Source organism: Periplaneta americana, chromosome 12 (genome assembly GCF_040183065.1).
Source record: "Periplaneta americana isolate PAMFEO1 chromosome 12, P.americana_PAMFEO1_priV1, whole genome shotgun sequence".
Taxonomy (NCBI): Eukaryota; Metazoa; Arthropoda; class Insecta; order Blattodea; family Blattidae; genus Periplaneta; species Periplaneta americana.
The window spans coordinates 39,392,240-39,409,795 of NC_091128.1; the positions used below are offsets into that span (position 1 = coordinate 39,392,240).

At 38.3% G+C, this 17,556-nt stretch overlaps 1 protein-coding gene across 1 annotated transcript in view; it reads right to left on the reverse strand.

Annotated features, from left to right (window-relative positions):
- LOC138709952 (uncharacterized) overlaps positions 1 to 13,385 on the reverse strand; it is a 38,597-nt gene extending 25,212 nt beyond the window's left edge. The window contains exons 1-3 of the mRNA XM_069840637.1: positions 13,314 to 13,385; positions 6,730 to 6,926; positions 3,030 to 3,180 (exon numbers count right to left, since the gene is read on the reverse strand). Of these exons, the coding sequence (XP_069696738.1) occupies positions 3,030 to 3,180; positions 6,730 to 6,926; positions 13,314 to 13,385 (420 nt within the window). The remainder of the gene's footprint in view (positions 1 to 3,029; positions 3,181 to 6,729; positions 6,927 to 13,313) is intronic.
- Positions 13,386 to 17,556: the final 4,171 nt, after the last annotated feature.

Genomic DNA, 17,556 nt, shown 5'->3' on the forward strand with positions numbered 1-17,556 from the left:
GAAAATATGTGAAAGGTATTCTTGCGAAGGGTTTTGAGGCTATGGGAGTAGTAATGTGAGTTCAAGTCTGTTGACCATTTTTGTTGCTCCGTGGAACATTTAATTCCATTTAGGGAAATTTTAAAAGGGAAATTCCGAATTGAGGGTGTAACCTTCTACAACATTTGATAAAAAGGGGGATTTTCACTCTGTAGATAGCATATCCGAACTCGAGGATGCGAGTTTAATTTCTGGTGAGTCAGTATTCCAACTTGGTAAAAGAACATAGTTAATGCCACTGATTAGCTGAAGTGAATGAAAATGACTAATGTAAACAGAGAGACCTACAGTTTATTCATGGCCCAGTCCGTTCTGACATTGTCATAATGCCATAAGCAAACAGGCAGTGTGAGTTGCAACTCTGGTCCTGCTTAACAGGCAAACTTTCCACAATTGTAAATTTGTGTATGTGTGAAAACTGTAATGGTGTGGGTACCAAAACAATTGTAAGACATGAAAAATACGTTTGAAATAGAACGTGAAATGTTTTACTAGTACCTAAGTAATCTCATTTTTAGTGAAGGTAAATCATTGCGTCACTCTTTACACTGCAATAGAGGTAAAAAAAACTATCCCATTTAAGGTCTTGAAAGGCCAATAGGATAGCTGAATGTTAAGACTCCCACCTCATGAGAATTGGTATGGAGTAGCAGTAGAGATGTTATTGCTATATGCTTACTGCATTTGTCCCCAAGGAAATATCTGTGATACTTTCGTTAGAGGCTGAGTGAAATGTGCGGCCAGGAGGATTAGATCAGTAGAAAAACTCCATGATCCTGTGGAGTAACGGTTAGTGCATCTGGCTGCGAAACCAGGTGGCCCAAGTTTGATTCCCGGTCGGGGCAAGTTACCTGGTTGAGGTTTTTTCCGGGGTTTTCCCTCAACCCAATATGAGCAAATGCTGGGTACTTTAGTTACTGGACCCTGGACTCATTTCACCGGCATTATCACCTTCACCTCATTCAGACGCTAAATAACCTAAGCTGTTGATAAAGCGTCGTAAAATAACCTACTAAAATAAAAAAAATCCATGATCCTATCAGGAAATAGAAAGTGTTACCTTCCAGCATGCAGTGCAATACTTTCACCATGATTCTACTGTGGGCCTCACAGTATAGGTAGATAATTATAATTTAAAACTTGTAATTTAATGAGATCAATCTCTACAATGAACTGTGTTTTGTAGACCTATTATCTTGAACACTTAAGAGAAATTCCTAATATTCTGCTAATACACATTCGGTATGATACAGAGGGTCATAGAATGTTTATTCTTTGTCTTCAGAGCTGACTGATGAGGAAAATGTGTCCAAGAACCGGACGAAAAGGCTGCTTAAACGCAGGCTTTAAGCTGTTTATTAAAACTGTTTCTTGGCACCTAATCTTTTTAATTGAACTTTAATTTCCACTATCTACATATGTAGAGCATTTCAAGGAGATTTCGACTTAAAAAGAGTTTTGGAAGGTTCTCTTTATAAGTAATATGATTACTTGTAGTGATATGAGATAGCAAATAACTGAATAAAGTACATTTTGAGTTTATTTTAAAATACACCTGTGTGTTTAAATTTTCAAGAAACAGTGTAGTATGATTAAAACGGACACAGAGTGTTCCATCACAAAACTGACACACTTTGCAAGCATGTTTGGATGGTCATTCTAAGAAAAAGGATTTCATTCATTCATTCATTCATTCATTCATTCATTCATTCATTTATTGTATTCCATAGATCTTACATGAGCAATGAAGCTTTAAGATGTGGAACAAGTCAAAATTTTACAATATTACAATTACAATTTTTACAATATTTTATAATTTTTACAGTTTTACAGTTTAATAATTTTCTACAATTTTCTGCAATTTTCTACAGTATTTTGGCGAGATGTAGTGAGATGAGGTGAGGTCCGAGGATTCACCAAAAGATTACCAGACATTTGTCTTTTGGTTGGGGAAAACCTCGGAAAAAACCCAACCAGGTAATCAGATCAAAGTGGTGAAATGAAGTGATGCCAAGAACTCGCCATACACTATGGGTCGACTCAGCTTCATTCCCAAAATATGAACACTTTGTTGTGCAAGACGTCCTTATGAAAGCTCTCCGATTTCCATGTAATAATCATTTGATTTATTGATATGAAATTACATTACAATTGAAGACCTAACATTCTAAATGTGCTAAATTTTTCAAATTTCATTTTATTCAGCCTAAGGGAGGAACATGAGTCCACCGCCGTAGAGTAATGGTTAGCCTTCATGGCTGTGAAACAAGCGGGCACAGATTCAAATCCTGGCCGGGACAAGTTACCTGGGGTTTTTTCTGAGGTTTTCCCTCAACCATTTGAAGCAGAATTTCTGGATAACTTTCGGCATTGGACCTCGGACTCATTTCACCTTCATTAGTATCATTTCATTAATCATCTTAACAGTGACAGGAGGACAGGGCAGATGTGGTTCCAGGATCTGCCTACAGGCAACATCAGTCTGCAGGAGCTGCACATATCCAGTGAAGCCACAGTGGCTTTAATAAGCGGACTGCAGGTGACAGAGAGTGTAGCTCCCTTGGATAGATGGCGCCTTGGTGAGTCGTGGAATCGACAGCTGCATGTTCTTCTGGTTGAGGATGCAGCATGAATTGCAACAGATGCCATCGATCTGAGGAGGCCGCAGAACAACACAGGAAGGCAGAGGATCAGGTCTGGATGAATCAATATGACGACACCACGCGGTAAATCATGCATTGCAGGTGTAAAACAAAGTATTTTTCAAGTGTTCATAGGATAACTCCGGTATATTGGCATTTCAGTCCAATACCTTGGGAACAAAGCAGAATCGATCTACGATGTATATGAACTCTTGTGGTTTAGAATGACCATCCAAACATGCTGGCAAAGTGTGTCTGTTTTGTGGCGGAACACTCAATAATTACAAAAAATGTTTAATAAATGTATACCTAATGGAAGTGATATTCCTACCATTCCACTTGACGTACCTTTGGTGGTTTTATTCTGTCTGGGTTGCAAGCAGAGCAGCGTTCCTTCCTGCTCAGAGGTTCACGTGAGCAGGTCACAGGGGGAGTGTCTTCTTGGATCTGGGGTTCACTTCGTTCAGGATTATAGTAAATTCCAACCCTGTTTAAGAAACTGAGACAAAAAATGAAATGCTATAAAGAATGCCTCCAGCTTAATTCCCGTTATTATTAATATTAAAGCCATCCAACAAACAAAACTCAGTGCGCAGAAACCAGCGGGCATGACTGTCTCGCACAGATGACGTATGCTCCCCATCTCCAATCACACCACCAACGCTATGTGCATGTGCACGTATTATCTTCTTGTGCTCAACTGAACACGTGTTATTGTTACAGAGTCAGGGAGTTGCATAGCGTTTTATATTAAATATCAATTTAATTTAATTTAAATATGAGGACAGTTCCAGTGAAGATAGATACCGATTGTGATTAGAAAGAGACGATGTTGACATCTTGTAATGTTATATTCACTTAATTCGTTATTGTTACAGCTGCTCTTTGAGTGCACATGTCCGCAACCGTAGCCGTTATAGCTGTACTAGTAGCCGCTTATTAAAGAACCCGCCTACTGCAGAGGGGTAAGAGGGGTATAGTATGCGCGGCGCAAGGAGTCTGAGCTGAGTTTTGCTTGTAGGATACCTGTAATAATTGCTATTTCGTAAAATGTGAACTTACCAACTTGGTAACTTGACCCCAGCTCTGATCTTTTTACAAAAGACTAAAATGCCTGCTAGGAAACGTAATAAAGAGAGGAAATTTATAATTAACAAGATATGAAAGAGCTTCATAATGGAGTGACTAATGCTATTAAAAAACGCATTTTTAATGTTTTAAACAGAATTTACACTTATTAATTTATTACAACTGTATTATGTATCATATTTTCATTCTGCATTGTAAATTTATTCTACAATGAGCTTTTCAGCATTGCAAATGAAACATACTTACTTACTTACTTACAAATGGCTTTTAAGGAACCCGAAGGTTCATTGCCGCCCTCACATAAGCCCGCCATCGGTCCCTATCCTGTGCAAGATTAATCCAGTCTCTATCATCACACCCCACCTCCCTCAAATCCATTTTAATATTATCCTCCCATCTACGTCTCGGCTTCCCTAAAGGTCTTTTTCCCTCCGGTCTCCCAACTAACACAATATATGCATTTCTGGATTCGCCCATATGTGCTACATGCCCTGCCCATCTCAAACGTCTGGATTTTAAGTTCCTAATTATGTTAGGTGAAGAATACAATGCGTGAAGTTCTGTGTTGTGTAACTTTCTCCATTCTCCTGTAACTTCATCCCACTTAGCCCCAAATATTTTCCTAAGCACCTTATTCTCAAACACCCTTAACCTATGTTCCTCTCTCAAAGTGATAGTCCAAGTTTCACAACCATACAGAAGAACTGGTAATAGAACTGTTTTATAAATTCCAACTTTCAGATTTTTGGACAGCAGACTGGATGATAAGAGCTTCTCAACCGAATAATAACACGCATTTCCCATATTTATTCTGCGTTTAATTTCCTCCCGAGTGTCATTTATACTTGTTACTGTTGCTCCAAGATATTTGAACTTTACCGCCTCTTCAAAGGACAAATCTCCAATTTTTATATTTCCATTTCGTACAATATTCTGGTCACGAGACATAATCATATACTTTGTCTTTTCGGGATTTACTTCCAAACCAATCGCTTTACTTGCTTCATGTAAAATTTCCCAGTAATGAATTATTTTTATTTAATTATGTTGCAGTCATTGAATGTAACTATGTGAAAAATGATATTATTCGTCCTGACTACTAATGTGGCTCATAGATATCGCTAGTGCCAAAAAATGTAGACAACTTAGTTCATCAGAGACTATCCAGAATACACCACAGGCGGTGGGTCTATGTAATGAATGATGATGGAGAAATGTTGAGATGTCACAAGTGGACCAGAGTTCCGGAGAAAATTCCTGTGTTGTCTGCCTTATAATCCCAATACTTAGGACTGCGCCACCATGGCGTGGTGGAAGTTATTGGGTCCATTGAATAAAAGCCAGTAAACTCTTATAAGTGATTACTTGGCATTTAAAGTTATTACTGACCAGTAAAAGCAATCACTGATTTCCAATTGAATAAAAGTTTTCTTTTCATTCATTCATAGTGTTCTGCCCAAGGGCAGATCTTTCACTGCAAACCCAGCTTTCTCCAGTCTTTCCTATTTTCTGCCTTCCTCTTTGTCTCGCATATGATCCATATATCTTAATGTCGTCTATTATCTGATATCTTTTTCTGCTCTGAACTCTTCTCTCGTTCAATAATCTTCCAGTGCATCTTTCAAAAGGCAGTTTCTTTTCAACCAGTGACCCAGCCAATTCCTTTTCCTGTTCCTGATCAGTTTCAGCATCATTCTTTCTTCACCCACTCTTTCTAGCACAGCTTCATTTCTTATTCTGTCTGTCCATTTCACATGTTTCATCCTTCTCAATATCCACATTTCAAATGGTTCTGGTTGCTTCTCTTCACTTCGTCGTAATGTCCATATTTCTGCCCATATAATGCTACACTCCACACAAAGCACTTCACTAGTCTCTTCCTTAGTTCTTCCTCCAGAGGTCCGCAGAAAATGCTCTTTTTTCTATTAAAAGCTTCCTTTGCCATTGATAATAATCTCCTTTTGACTTCTTGGCAGGAGCTCATGTTACTGCTTATAGTACACCCCAAGTATTTAAAGCTGTCCACTTCCTCTACTGCCACATTTAGAATTCGCAAGTTTACCTTCTTTATTTTTCTTGCGACAGCCATGGTCTTTGTCTTATTTGCATTTATCTTCATCCCATACTGCTCACAGCTGTCATTTAGCTCCAGTAGCATATCCCTTAGTATCGTCTCCTCTTCTGCTAACAACGTCATATCATCAGCAAATCTTATGCACTTTATATTTCTTCCTCTTACTATCACTCCTCCCATGTTCTGAAAACAGTTTTTCACTAAATCCTCCAAGTAGATGTTGAACAGGGTAGGTGATAAAGGGCATTCTTGACGTACTTCTCTCCCTATTTCGCTTCCTTCTGACATTTCTTCTTCTATCCTGACTTTGACTCATTGTTTCACATAAAGGTTACTGAACAGCCTCCTCTCTTTCCAATCCACTCCAATTTTCTTTAGGATCTCCATCAGTTTATTCTAATCCATTCTGTCAAATGCCTTTTCTAAGTCCACAAATACTATATACACTTCTTTATTCTTCTCTAGCTATCTTTCATTGATAAGTAATACCTGGAAAATGTTAAGTGTTTACTGAATAAGAAAAGTAATAACTGATGAGTATTCCGTACACTCTAAACTGCAAATTATTATTTTAGTCTTGTTCAGTTGTCACCTGAAATTTCTGCAAGTGAAAGATTTCACTAATTTTTATTCAATTAACCCAATGTGAAGTGCAGCATAGCAAAATTTTACAATCTGAAAGCTTGCCAAGTCACTGACAGCAAAGTATATGGTCTTCAACCTTGCTTTGCTACAAGTTTCACGTTACTGGTATTAATTTGCATCTGAAATAGTAAACCATCAAAATCAGTAGTCCCAAAAAAGTGTCCTATTCTAATGGATTCTTGAAAAATTTGTATTTCTAAAAATATAGCTGTAGGCCTATTAGCAAAACAAAGAAAATACCTGGGAGGGGGCGTGACCCAGTGGTTGTCGAGACGATTTTTCCGCATTATAGTTCCCATGCGTTGCAGCAGTCGACAGTTATCTCTCTCGATACGTGCAGCCCTCTCTTGTTCACTCTGCTGCTTTTTTAGTTTGCAACACACGTGACCTCGAGAAGGTGGTGGACCCACATCGATTGCGGGTAATGCACTTTGTACCTAGGGTAAAATCATGCCTAATAAGTTTTAGACTCTACGAAATTCTACTTTACCTCCACAGAAATTAAACTCAAGGGTCATGTATGGAAATCTTAAATTATACAAAAAAAATGAACATAAACTTAAGAAATGAAACAGTAATAAGAATGGCTGCAAAGATAATGTTTAGTAAGCTTTATAATATACCGTCTTTAGAAAAAGATCACAAAATGACAACTCAAAAAAGTTTCATATCCATGGTTCAAGAATTAAAACAGATAATCAACATCCCGAATTTAAAAGAAAACTTACAAATTAAACCAAACCCTTTAACTCTATTAAATATAGAATATAATCTAAATTTAACAGAAGAAATACTGAAATCAGAAGTAAACACTGAAATAATGAAACAGTTGTCTTCAGAAACAATTAATATTAGGTACCCTCCACAAAACTGGCTTAATTTATACACCGACGGATCCTTGATCTCCAGGGAACAAGGTGCCGGTACAGGTGTGTCTTTTCTCACTTTATAGATCTCTTGGATATGGGACAACAAATTTTGATGGAGAAATCATTGCAATAAGTGAAAGTCTCAGGAATCTTCTATACCACATCTTTAACTGTAGGTCTAGCAGTGGTGTATGCTGAACCTGGAGTTTGGGTGTTCTGTTAAAAATATATAGTTGGTCTATCTCGCACAATTATTATAAGCCTAAGTGAAATATCGGGTCAACATTAACTGCCATTTTTAATACATAATTTAGTATTCTTTATAAATAATAACTATGGGGCGGATGTTGATGATCTAAAAATCTACTTAAAATGATCATTAAAATGCCCTTAAACTAATGGAAAAATGACATAAAATTAAAAGAAAATGACATTTAAATATTATTCAAAGTACTCGCACCACAACTTCTTAAAAATTAATCACCTTGTTTCAATGACTGCCCTGCAAATGCCGGAGAAAGGAGGCAACTACAAATAACGTTATTCAAAATTGCATTATTTATGATCAAACAACCAGGGCCAACAAAATAACCTGTTTGAAGTTCCACAACTCGCTAACTATTCTACAATTTCATATTGTGAAATAGAAAAATGTCTAGTGTATTGTTCGCTTTTTGTTTTATATTGTTGCACTAAATTCGGAAGTGGCGGGGTAGGTCTACCCTTATTCACTACATGTAATTTCCTAGTGGGCGAGAAGAGAATGGCTTTTGCAAAATATCTTTTACAGTGTACATTTGCAAGTGCTATTATCATTAAATAAGTAATTTAAATTGTTCACTGCGCTGGCACACAACTATGAACCCTAGTAAAATCTAAACACAGTAAATTCACGTAAACACACACGTCAAACACAATATTTTGTAACGCTATTGACAAGTTGAGCTGCCTGTATACAGGACGACCTGCGAGCTTGAGAGAAGCGAGTATCCCCACCATGTCATCTTGCGCGCGCAGAGAATTATAGCAGTAACTCTCAGCAGGGGATGTTCTTTTGTACGGACAAGACAACCAGACCAGAACTCATCCCACTTCGTCAGGCAGAGCGTACGTTATAAAACGAAAGCCGTTCTGGGGATGGTGTGGACATTTAACCAGCAGGCATTTAATATATTTAAATGGTAATAAATTAAAATTAGTCTTGAACTATATACGTCAACTTCCAATGAGATTACCACGCATTTAAATTGTGATAAATTAAAATTATTGTTGCATTATATAAAACAACTTAAAATAAAAAATGAGATTACAGAATTTACAGGATGTCCAGCGCACACCTTAAACACCCGCAATATACGCCCCTGAGGTCTAGGTACTACAAATTATAGGCCTAATAGGGCATAACTTAAAACAATCTCCCTCTTTTTCTCTCTCATACAGAAACACGTGCATACATCAATGAAACTACGTAACAGTGCTAACAGAAACTTTCTTATATGAAGCTTACCTTCCTGAAGATATCATTATGAAATGTAAACTCCAATTATTTTATTTAATCTCGTCTTTAAGTTTACACATTATACCAGGATCACTTTTCTTTTTTCTGGATTGTCGTGCAGTATGTTATTCATACGTCCCCAAGTGGCGGCCTGAACACCTGCAGACTTCTAAACATAGGCTGTTCCAAAACAAACATTACAGTGCTTCCATTCCTCTAATGAGGTACTGTATAGAATTTCTTATACATTCAGAAGTTTAAAATCAGTATTACAGTGTAGACACATGATCTGAAGATATTAATTCGTCAATTTAAGCATGGAAGCTTAATTATAAACAAAAGCAAATAAGATCTTTTGAATTCGATATTTTCTAACGTTAATAGAAAAAAAAAAGAGTTCAGACAAGTTTTGGGGGGACAGTGTCCCTCCCCACCCCCCATAACTCCACCTATGTTCATATGAAATAAGACGAAGTTTGTAACGTCTTGCAGGACACTAGCCCAAAGCTCCAAGCTCCTCAAATCTTATATCAGCATCAGAGACCCAGACTACTGCTGCCTATTTTTGCAGATGATAAATGAAATGAAGAGTGGATGGAGAGTATTGCTGGAATGAGAAAGGAAAACGGGAGTACTCCCGAGAAAATCTCTCTGTAATGTCTGCTTTGTTCAAATCATGGTCAAGTCAAGAGTTGAACTTGGTCCTCCTGGATGGAAGAACAGAGCTTCCGAGGACACTAGTAAGATAGTACACCAGGCCCAGGCAGGATTGCTGTGTATTGCAAAGAGCAGCCACCTCTCGAGGGATTGCTATATAAATATTGAGAAAAGGGATCGTTATCCCCCATGTGCAAGGAAGAACAAGAGCCAAACCCGCTTTCTTCTGTTGCACACGTTCTACTCATTCCTGACGCGGTCGTAGATCGCTATGTAGGCCTACTGTACGTGACCACTACACGTAGCTGATAAAACTGTGATCAGGCTGCCGTGTTTTTAAATGTTTTCATAGACTAATATTATTGCGTTAAAACTACTGTAATATCATATTACATAATTTTATTTCCACGCTATAAGTGAATGTAACAAGATGGTTGATTTTTATGCACAGTAATCTCTCATCGCCATTTTCAGAGGAAATAGACTGTCGTGAACTACCCATACGAATGTTGCCGGAGTGCATGAACTTACAGCTGAAGGTTGTGGAATGAATCTAGAGTTTTTTTCTCGCTCTCCCTTTTTGTTCCATTTTTATTTCATGAAGTAGTAGCAACAGCGAATTTTGTGACTCCAGCTTTTTTTTTTTTTTTTTTTTTTTTTTTTGTACGTCATTCGCTTTGCTCTCGTCACTTGCATGTTAAAGTTAATACTGCCCTTCTTGGTTGACACCTACAAAAGTCACAAAGCCGTACTAGTATTACAACTAGAGTCCTGCGTTTGGTTGGTTATCTAAAGCAGTGGTCGTCAGTACTCGCTGAAATGGCTAACGGATAGGGAGTGTATCGGAATATGCACTGTCGTACAGAAGGAAGAGGGAGAAAGGATACCCACCAGCAGCCACGGATGCACGCTAGTACACCACTTATCCACTGGTAAGAGACGCTAGCCCGAGAGTGCATTGTTCTAATGACCGCTGACCTAAAGCCTCCGAGCAATGCGCAACAGTGTAGGTATGTATGGAGTATAGCGCAGCGTACACACTTCAGCGAACAATGTCAAAGCAAAACAAAGCTAGACAGTTAGAAATGAGTACTCCAATAGAAGAATTTGTTAGAGAGCACTTCATTAGAAAAGAAGAAAATGTATTTTATCAGAACGAAGGAGAAACACTTAAATGTTTACAGTCACTCGTTGTAATGTATCGAAACTCGTAAAGAAAGTAGTCAGTGTAAATAATTTTGTTTCTATTGTATTATTGTAATTTACATAATTTATTTATGCATTCATTTATAGATTGTAGGCCTACATACATAGGCTGTGTCCAGTTACAATTTCACGTATAAAACAAGTAGGCCTAGTCATAATTTCTGTAATCTGGCTTTAGAGACGGTAATACATAATACATGGAGACAAAAACAACCTACAAACATTTCTATATGAACAGAAGTTGAAATATCAGAGCCTATGTATGTATGTATGTATGTATGTATGTATGTATGTATGTATGTATGTGTGTGTATATATATATATATATATATATATATATATATATATATAAACTGATTTTTAATTGTGAATATTCAGATTTCAATCCTTTCAATAAATTATCATGTTATTTACTTATGAACTCATTTCGCATTAATAAAATATATCTATTTATTTTTAAAAGTGCAATTAAATATTAAAAACTCTGTAAATAGGCGAAAAATAATGAGCATTGGCGTTTACTTTTTGGGTTAAAATATAGGTATTGTGAAACAAAAAAGCTAGGCCTATCTATATAGAATCTAGATGCCTTTTACTTATTGTAAGAATAATTTTCTTTTGTACACAAGATGGCTTTAAATAAATACGTATTTTGTTATTAAATACGCATAACAGTGTAGTTTGTACGTGAGTAGCATTCTCATTGCTCAGTGCCTACCTATACAAGACCGTCTTCGGCCTATACCAAGAGGGCTGTAGGCCTATATATACAGGGACATCATTTCATTTTTACTTCAATTTTTATTGTACCTGAGTTTTTGAATGTACTTGAGTCCCACCTCTTCTACTAGTAAACTTCCAACCGTTCACGACCAGAGCCGAGGGCGCGTAAGCAGTACTGAGTTAGCGAGTATAGTACGTTCCAGAAATATGTTATCGTTTTCCAGTGACGAAAGAGCTTTCAATATTGAATCATATTTTCGCACAGGTACTGTCGTCCGTTTGCCTATGTCGCATCCCGGTTTTCCCCACCTGCTTCTGTTCGCCCCTCTGTTAAGTCTAGTAGCTGGGCTTTCTTAGCCCTTTTCTGAAAACATTAATTTCTGTTAGGAATTGGACGTTTACGTAATATTATACAAGTGTTTAAAATAACTTAAATAAAAGGGCCTCGTTAAATAATTAACTGTCACGTGATCCCCCACCCCTTTTCTACGACCCTGCGACAAAACCACTTGAACGGACAGTAGATAGCATTTCTGAGTAATTTTATCTTTTCGGATCGGGCAGAAGTGAAGACTGAATTTACAGTACGTAAGGTATTCTTTTATAGAGTAGATACGGAATTATTTCAACATGAGTTACTCGTACGAAGGACGAAACTGGTAATTGGAATTAGGTACAATAGTCTATAGTGCGATAATATGCACAAAAGAACTGAAGCCTGTATCGAAATGAACGGCCACCATTTTCAAAAATGTGTTTAAATATCCATATTATGATTATTTTTCAATTTAACTTCATTCTCTATATTGTACGCTAATGTGCTATAACAGTACAATATACACTGCATAATTAATACGTCCGAATGGATAGCTCAATTCGTGAGTAAAAACACTTATTGTTAATACAGTACTGTATTTTGATTAAACAAAAACGTAATGAAAATTATCAAACTCAAAATTGAGGTATTTCCTAGTTTACATAAATGGATGAACTACCTTTCTTCCCTCCTATACCTAGTAAAGTGATTTGTATTTTACGCCGGTATCATCGAACTCCAGTCGTGGAAGGGGTAGCAAACGATGTTTCCTGTTTCAATTGTTAATAGAAAGGTATAGCCAGGTTAATATTTAAAAAGTTAGTAAAAATAAAATGATGTCCCTGTACATGCATATAGTCCTCTTGGTCTATACTAATAAGCAGATGTAACACACAAAACGGAGCGGGCAGACGAGTCGAGCCCTCCTTGCAAGCGAAGGCATCTAACTTACCTATACTCAAAGTAACCAAACGCAGGACTCTAATTTTAACACAGCGTATAGGTACAGTCAAATTCTCCTGCTCAACTCTATGAAGATACATTTTTTATTCCTTTATCGAACAACGCTGTATCAACTGTTAGATTATTTAGCGTCAATGGAATTGGTGATTGCGAGATGTTATCTGGCGAGATGAAACTAAGGATTCGCCAAGGCTCACCTAACATTTGCCTTACAGTTGGGGAAAATCTCGGAAAAAAACTCAGGTAATTATTCCAAGCGGAAATCGAACCCGCGTCCAACTGCAGCTCCGGATCAGCAGGCAAATGCACTACCGCCTAAGCTATGCCGGTAAATAGGAATTACTGTTACCGTCTTACAATTTCATAATTACGGTGTATCAAAATCTGACTTTTGTACATTTCCGCAATTAAGTTAATAAATTATCCAAAATGACATTTTTTTTATTTTACATTACCTATGGGCCTACAGTAATCGTATATAAATGAAAATAAATGGCGTAAAGTTTGTATCAAATTTGCTCTGATAATTTATTTAATGTATCCTAGTTTGCTTTCACGACCATGCCTCTCTTTACTCTATGAGCAAGCATACCTTACGTAGGTGATGATCGTAGCGCCGTTGTTGCCAAGGGCGGATAAGCAACTTCTCACGTCTAGTTAACATTTAAAAAATCCGAATTAGACTCTCCACTGTCAAATATCTTCAGTGTCAGTGAGGAACGCGGTACGGAGTAATGTTTATAGTCCGTTGCTAGGTAACGTATTAGAAACGGAAACCTTATTGATCATGTAAAGAGATAAATTTGATGTTTGATGACTGCCTGTAAATTTCGCTACCGCGTATTCCAATCTGTGTATTCTTTTATTTAAATTCCAAATGTTCCTACTTTCAGTAAAAATGTATTTCATTATGTAGGGTTACCCCACGGTCACGGGTTTCGATTCCTGCCAAGGAGCAGAATAGCTTCATAGTCCACTCATCCTGGGGACTGCTGACCGCACCCTTTCTACTTGCCTGCCTCCTAAACGTCTTAACAGCAAATCCGAATAACCTCCGCAATTGAAAGTGTCGTCAAATAAACTTGGCTTGGCTTTTCGAGGGTCGGTGCACTTATGTGTGCTTACTCTGGCCAATTGTGCTCCCTATATTTGCAGTGATTGTCCAAGTCCGACAGGCGGCCTGGATGGCATTCGTCAATCAGATACTGACAGGTGGGCCATCCTATTTCAGTCCTAATAGAACCAGATCCCACCCGCAGGCGAGTAACTTCATAAGACCTGTGGATCCGGAGCCCCATCAATATCGGAAACCCGTACTACCCTCCACGACTTCACCCCAGCCTATTTTTTATTATTGCAGATGATAGATGAAATGAAGGGGAGGTGAATAGTGTTGGTGGACTGATAGAGGGAAACGGGAATACCCCGAGGAAAACCCACTGCAACGTCTGATTTGTCCATCACGACTTGCTAGAGATCGAACTGGGGCCGCGAGCTAGCACTTGAGCCCGTATACTGCTGACCTACCACTACTATCTGTTCATAACACAAAATGTAAAACGCTGTTTTGTTACTCTGCTCTCGAAGCTGATGAAGATGATTATAGTGGGACGTTGAATTGAATTTCAGGAGGGGAAGCGCTGCGACTTAACACTGCTACCTACTTTAGAAGATTTATTGCGCTAACTCTCAAGCTAGGCATGTTTCAAATCCACATCGGCTGACTACACTAAGGTTCACTGTGTGTTCAGGTTTCGAGCAGGCAATGTCACTCACCATTACACCAGATCGCTCCGTGCGTCGCCAGCCGGAATTCGGGAAATGATATGGAATGACGACGGAATGATATAACATGGCTAAAACAGGAGAACCTAGAGAAAACCACAACTGCAATCTCGTTCGCCACAAGTATCACTATAGATTCTTTCATAAACCAAGAGTCGAACCCGAACCGCCTGTTGGCAGACCGAAAGTCTGCCTATTTAATCGCCCCCGCTGGTAATACATTCCGGAGGTCCGGGTTCGATCACCGGCGAGGTCGCGATGGGATTTGCGGTGGACAAAGCAGACGTTATAGACATGTTTTTCTCGGGGTACTCCTGTCGGGGTACATCTTCCACCTCTCCATTTCATCTATCATCTGCAATAGCAAAAACAGGCTGAGGTGATGTCTTGGGGGTAATACAGGTTTCCGATTATGATATAGGAGGCGCATAAGGGTTCCGGGCCCCTGGGGCTTATCAGGCTACTCGTGTGCGTATAGGACCTGGTTGTATCAGAATGGGTCACCTGTCAGTCAACAATGTCAGGCAGGGCTTGAAGCTTATCAAGCTAGTCGTGTGCGTATGGGACCTGGTTGTATCAGAATGGGTCACCTGTCAGTCAACAATGACAGGCAGGGCTTGAAGCTTATCAAGCTAGTCGTGTGCGTATGGGACCTGGTTGTATCAGAATGGGTCACCTGTCAGTCAACAATGACAGGCAGGGCTTGAAGCTTATCAAGCTAGTCGTGTGCGTATAGGACCTGGTTATATCAGAATGGATCACCTGTCAGTCAACAATGACAGAAAGGGCTTGAGGCTTATCAGGCTACTCGTATGCGTATAGGACCTGGTTGTATCAGATTGAGTCACCTGTCAGTCAACAATGACAGGATGGGCTTGAAGCTTATCAAGCTAGTCGTCCGTGAAACACGCTGTTAGGCCCGTTACACATTTGAAGAGATCTGGCTAGCGAGAAATCTGTTGCGAGAAAGAGGTGAAAAGCCTTCCTCCACACATTTAGCGAGTTCTCGCTATCACAGATCACACTTTGCTATGATTATCTATGCACTGCCTTCATGCAGAAACCATTTTTCTATGTAAACACTCGTAGGGGGAAATATTGCAGGTTATGTATTTTCGTATAGTGTCGTACTTAAATATGTAACCTCCCATAAGTATATTTTCTCACTTTACAAATTATGTTCGAACGCTATGTTGAATCTTGATATTCAGTTGAGGAAATGGAGTTATATGAACATATTTTGTTAATGAAAAGAAAAAGTAGGACTAAAATTAAAACCGGATTTATCTGGAAATCACATTGTATCTCACGAAGATAAGGGCGAGTTTCGGTCGCTGATTTCGATTTGGATGATGATGATACGTCTAGGCGTTATTTCAGGTTGAATAGGCCGCCTCAGTGTTGTGCCATTCATGATATGATAGAGAATTCTTTGCTATGTTCTGATTAAAATTATGTAAACTGTTAAGACATATAGATACATTATTTCAAATGTTATAATTAATACTATTAAACCTCATAAAAATAAAATATAGCCCTATTTATTTTCAGATCGTCTAATGTTTGTCTCCATATTTCTTCTTTAAGTTTCGTGTTTTTATAGTTTTCATCCCAAGTATCATATAAATAGACCTACGGGTGACATCGTACAAGTTCGATAAGTTTCTGACTGCAACTATTAGCCTAGATCATATATATCTAGACTATTAGCCAGTCATCTTTCCTCATTGTCAATAAAAACAATACAATTCCTCGCCACCTGTGATATTACCAACGAGCTAGAAGTGAGAATATTCTTATTTCTAGCTCGTTGGATATTACCCTATACCTGTTTTTTTTTTAAAGAAGGGACATGACAGTTATGCGGCCGAACTTAGAACTACAGTGCTATGTTGCCAATATGGAATACCACGCTGCCAGTTGACGGAAGCTAGCAATTAACGTTAAGATAGCTAACGTTAAAACATTTATTGACAATTGACGCGAAGGTAAGAAAACAATACAAAAATCGACAGAGAATCAAACACGAAACGTGCCAATGCTAACACTGTGTGCACAATAAATATCGCCAAGAGAGCTATTAAGCACTCGGCACGTGTGAACTGTAAGTTTGGCAACTCAACCGTTGTTGCTATAGCAACAGGCCTACCACGCTATGTGACATTCAGTTGTTTTCCCGATCGCAATGCTCCTGTCATGTCCCATCTTTCGAAAAAACAGGTATATAGATCATAGTACGATCTAAGATATTACTTCTTCATTTTCTTCTACATTAAATCGCCGTAAAGAGTACAAATGTCAAACATCTTTGATAAATGTGTCAAGAAAATTCGCTGAGCTACCGATTTCAGCAAGAAACTCGCTCGAAGTTTTCGCCTCGAACGAGAATCTCTTCCAGGTGCGGACGTCCATTTGAATCCATGTTATCAATTTTTTAATTTTCTCGTAACGCATTTCCCGCTAGCGAGATCTCTTCAAGTGTGTAAAGGGCCTTAATTTTTGTATGCTATCATCTTGCACGTCTTGCTCCATTCGCTTTTCATTTTTCATTTACGTACTCGGAATAGCAATGACAGTGTATGCATCTCAATAACACGGGCGACCCATGATTTCAGAAGACAAGTGAAGTGCTGACAACTGTAATGTGACAAGGAATAAATTTTTTCTATATTACTTTATCTGTTATAGAGTCAGGGACGTCGCTAGGGGGGTGCGAAAGAGTGCGCAAGCATCCCATCAAAAATCGGAGCACCCCTTTTCGCACCACAAAGGACATTTAAAGTCCTGATTTGGGAAATTTATTTTAAAAAATACTAAGCATGTAATTTTTAAGAACAAAAACAAACATATTCCCGTAAGAGTGTAAAACAAATTTCAATAAATGTGAGAAATAAAAAGTAGGCCTAGCCATTATTCAAACTGTACATGACATTCGACATTTTACACGATTCACAGTTAAATGCAAATCAACGTTAATCCTGCTTTTATTCCATCACTAAATAGCGTTACATCTGCTTGAACCACAGTATAAGAAGAATGTTCTATGTGAA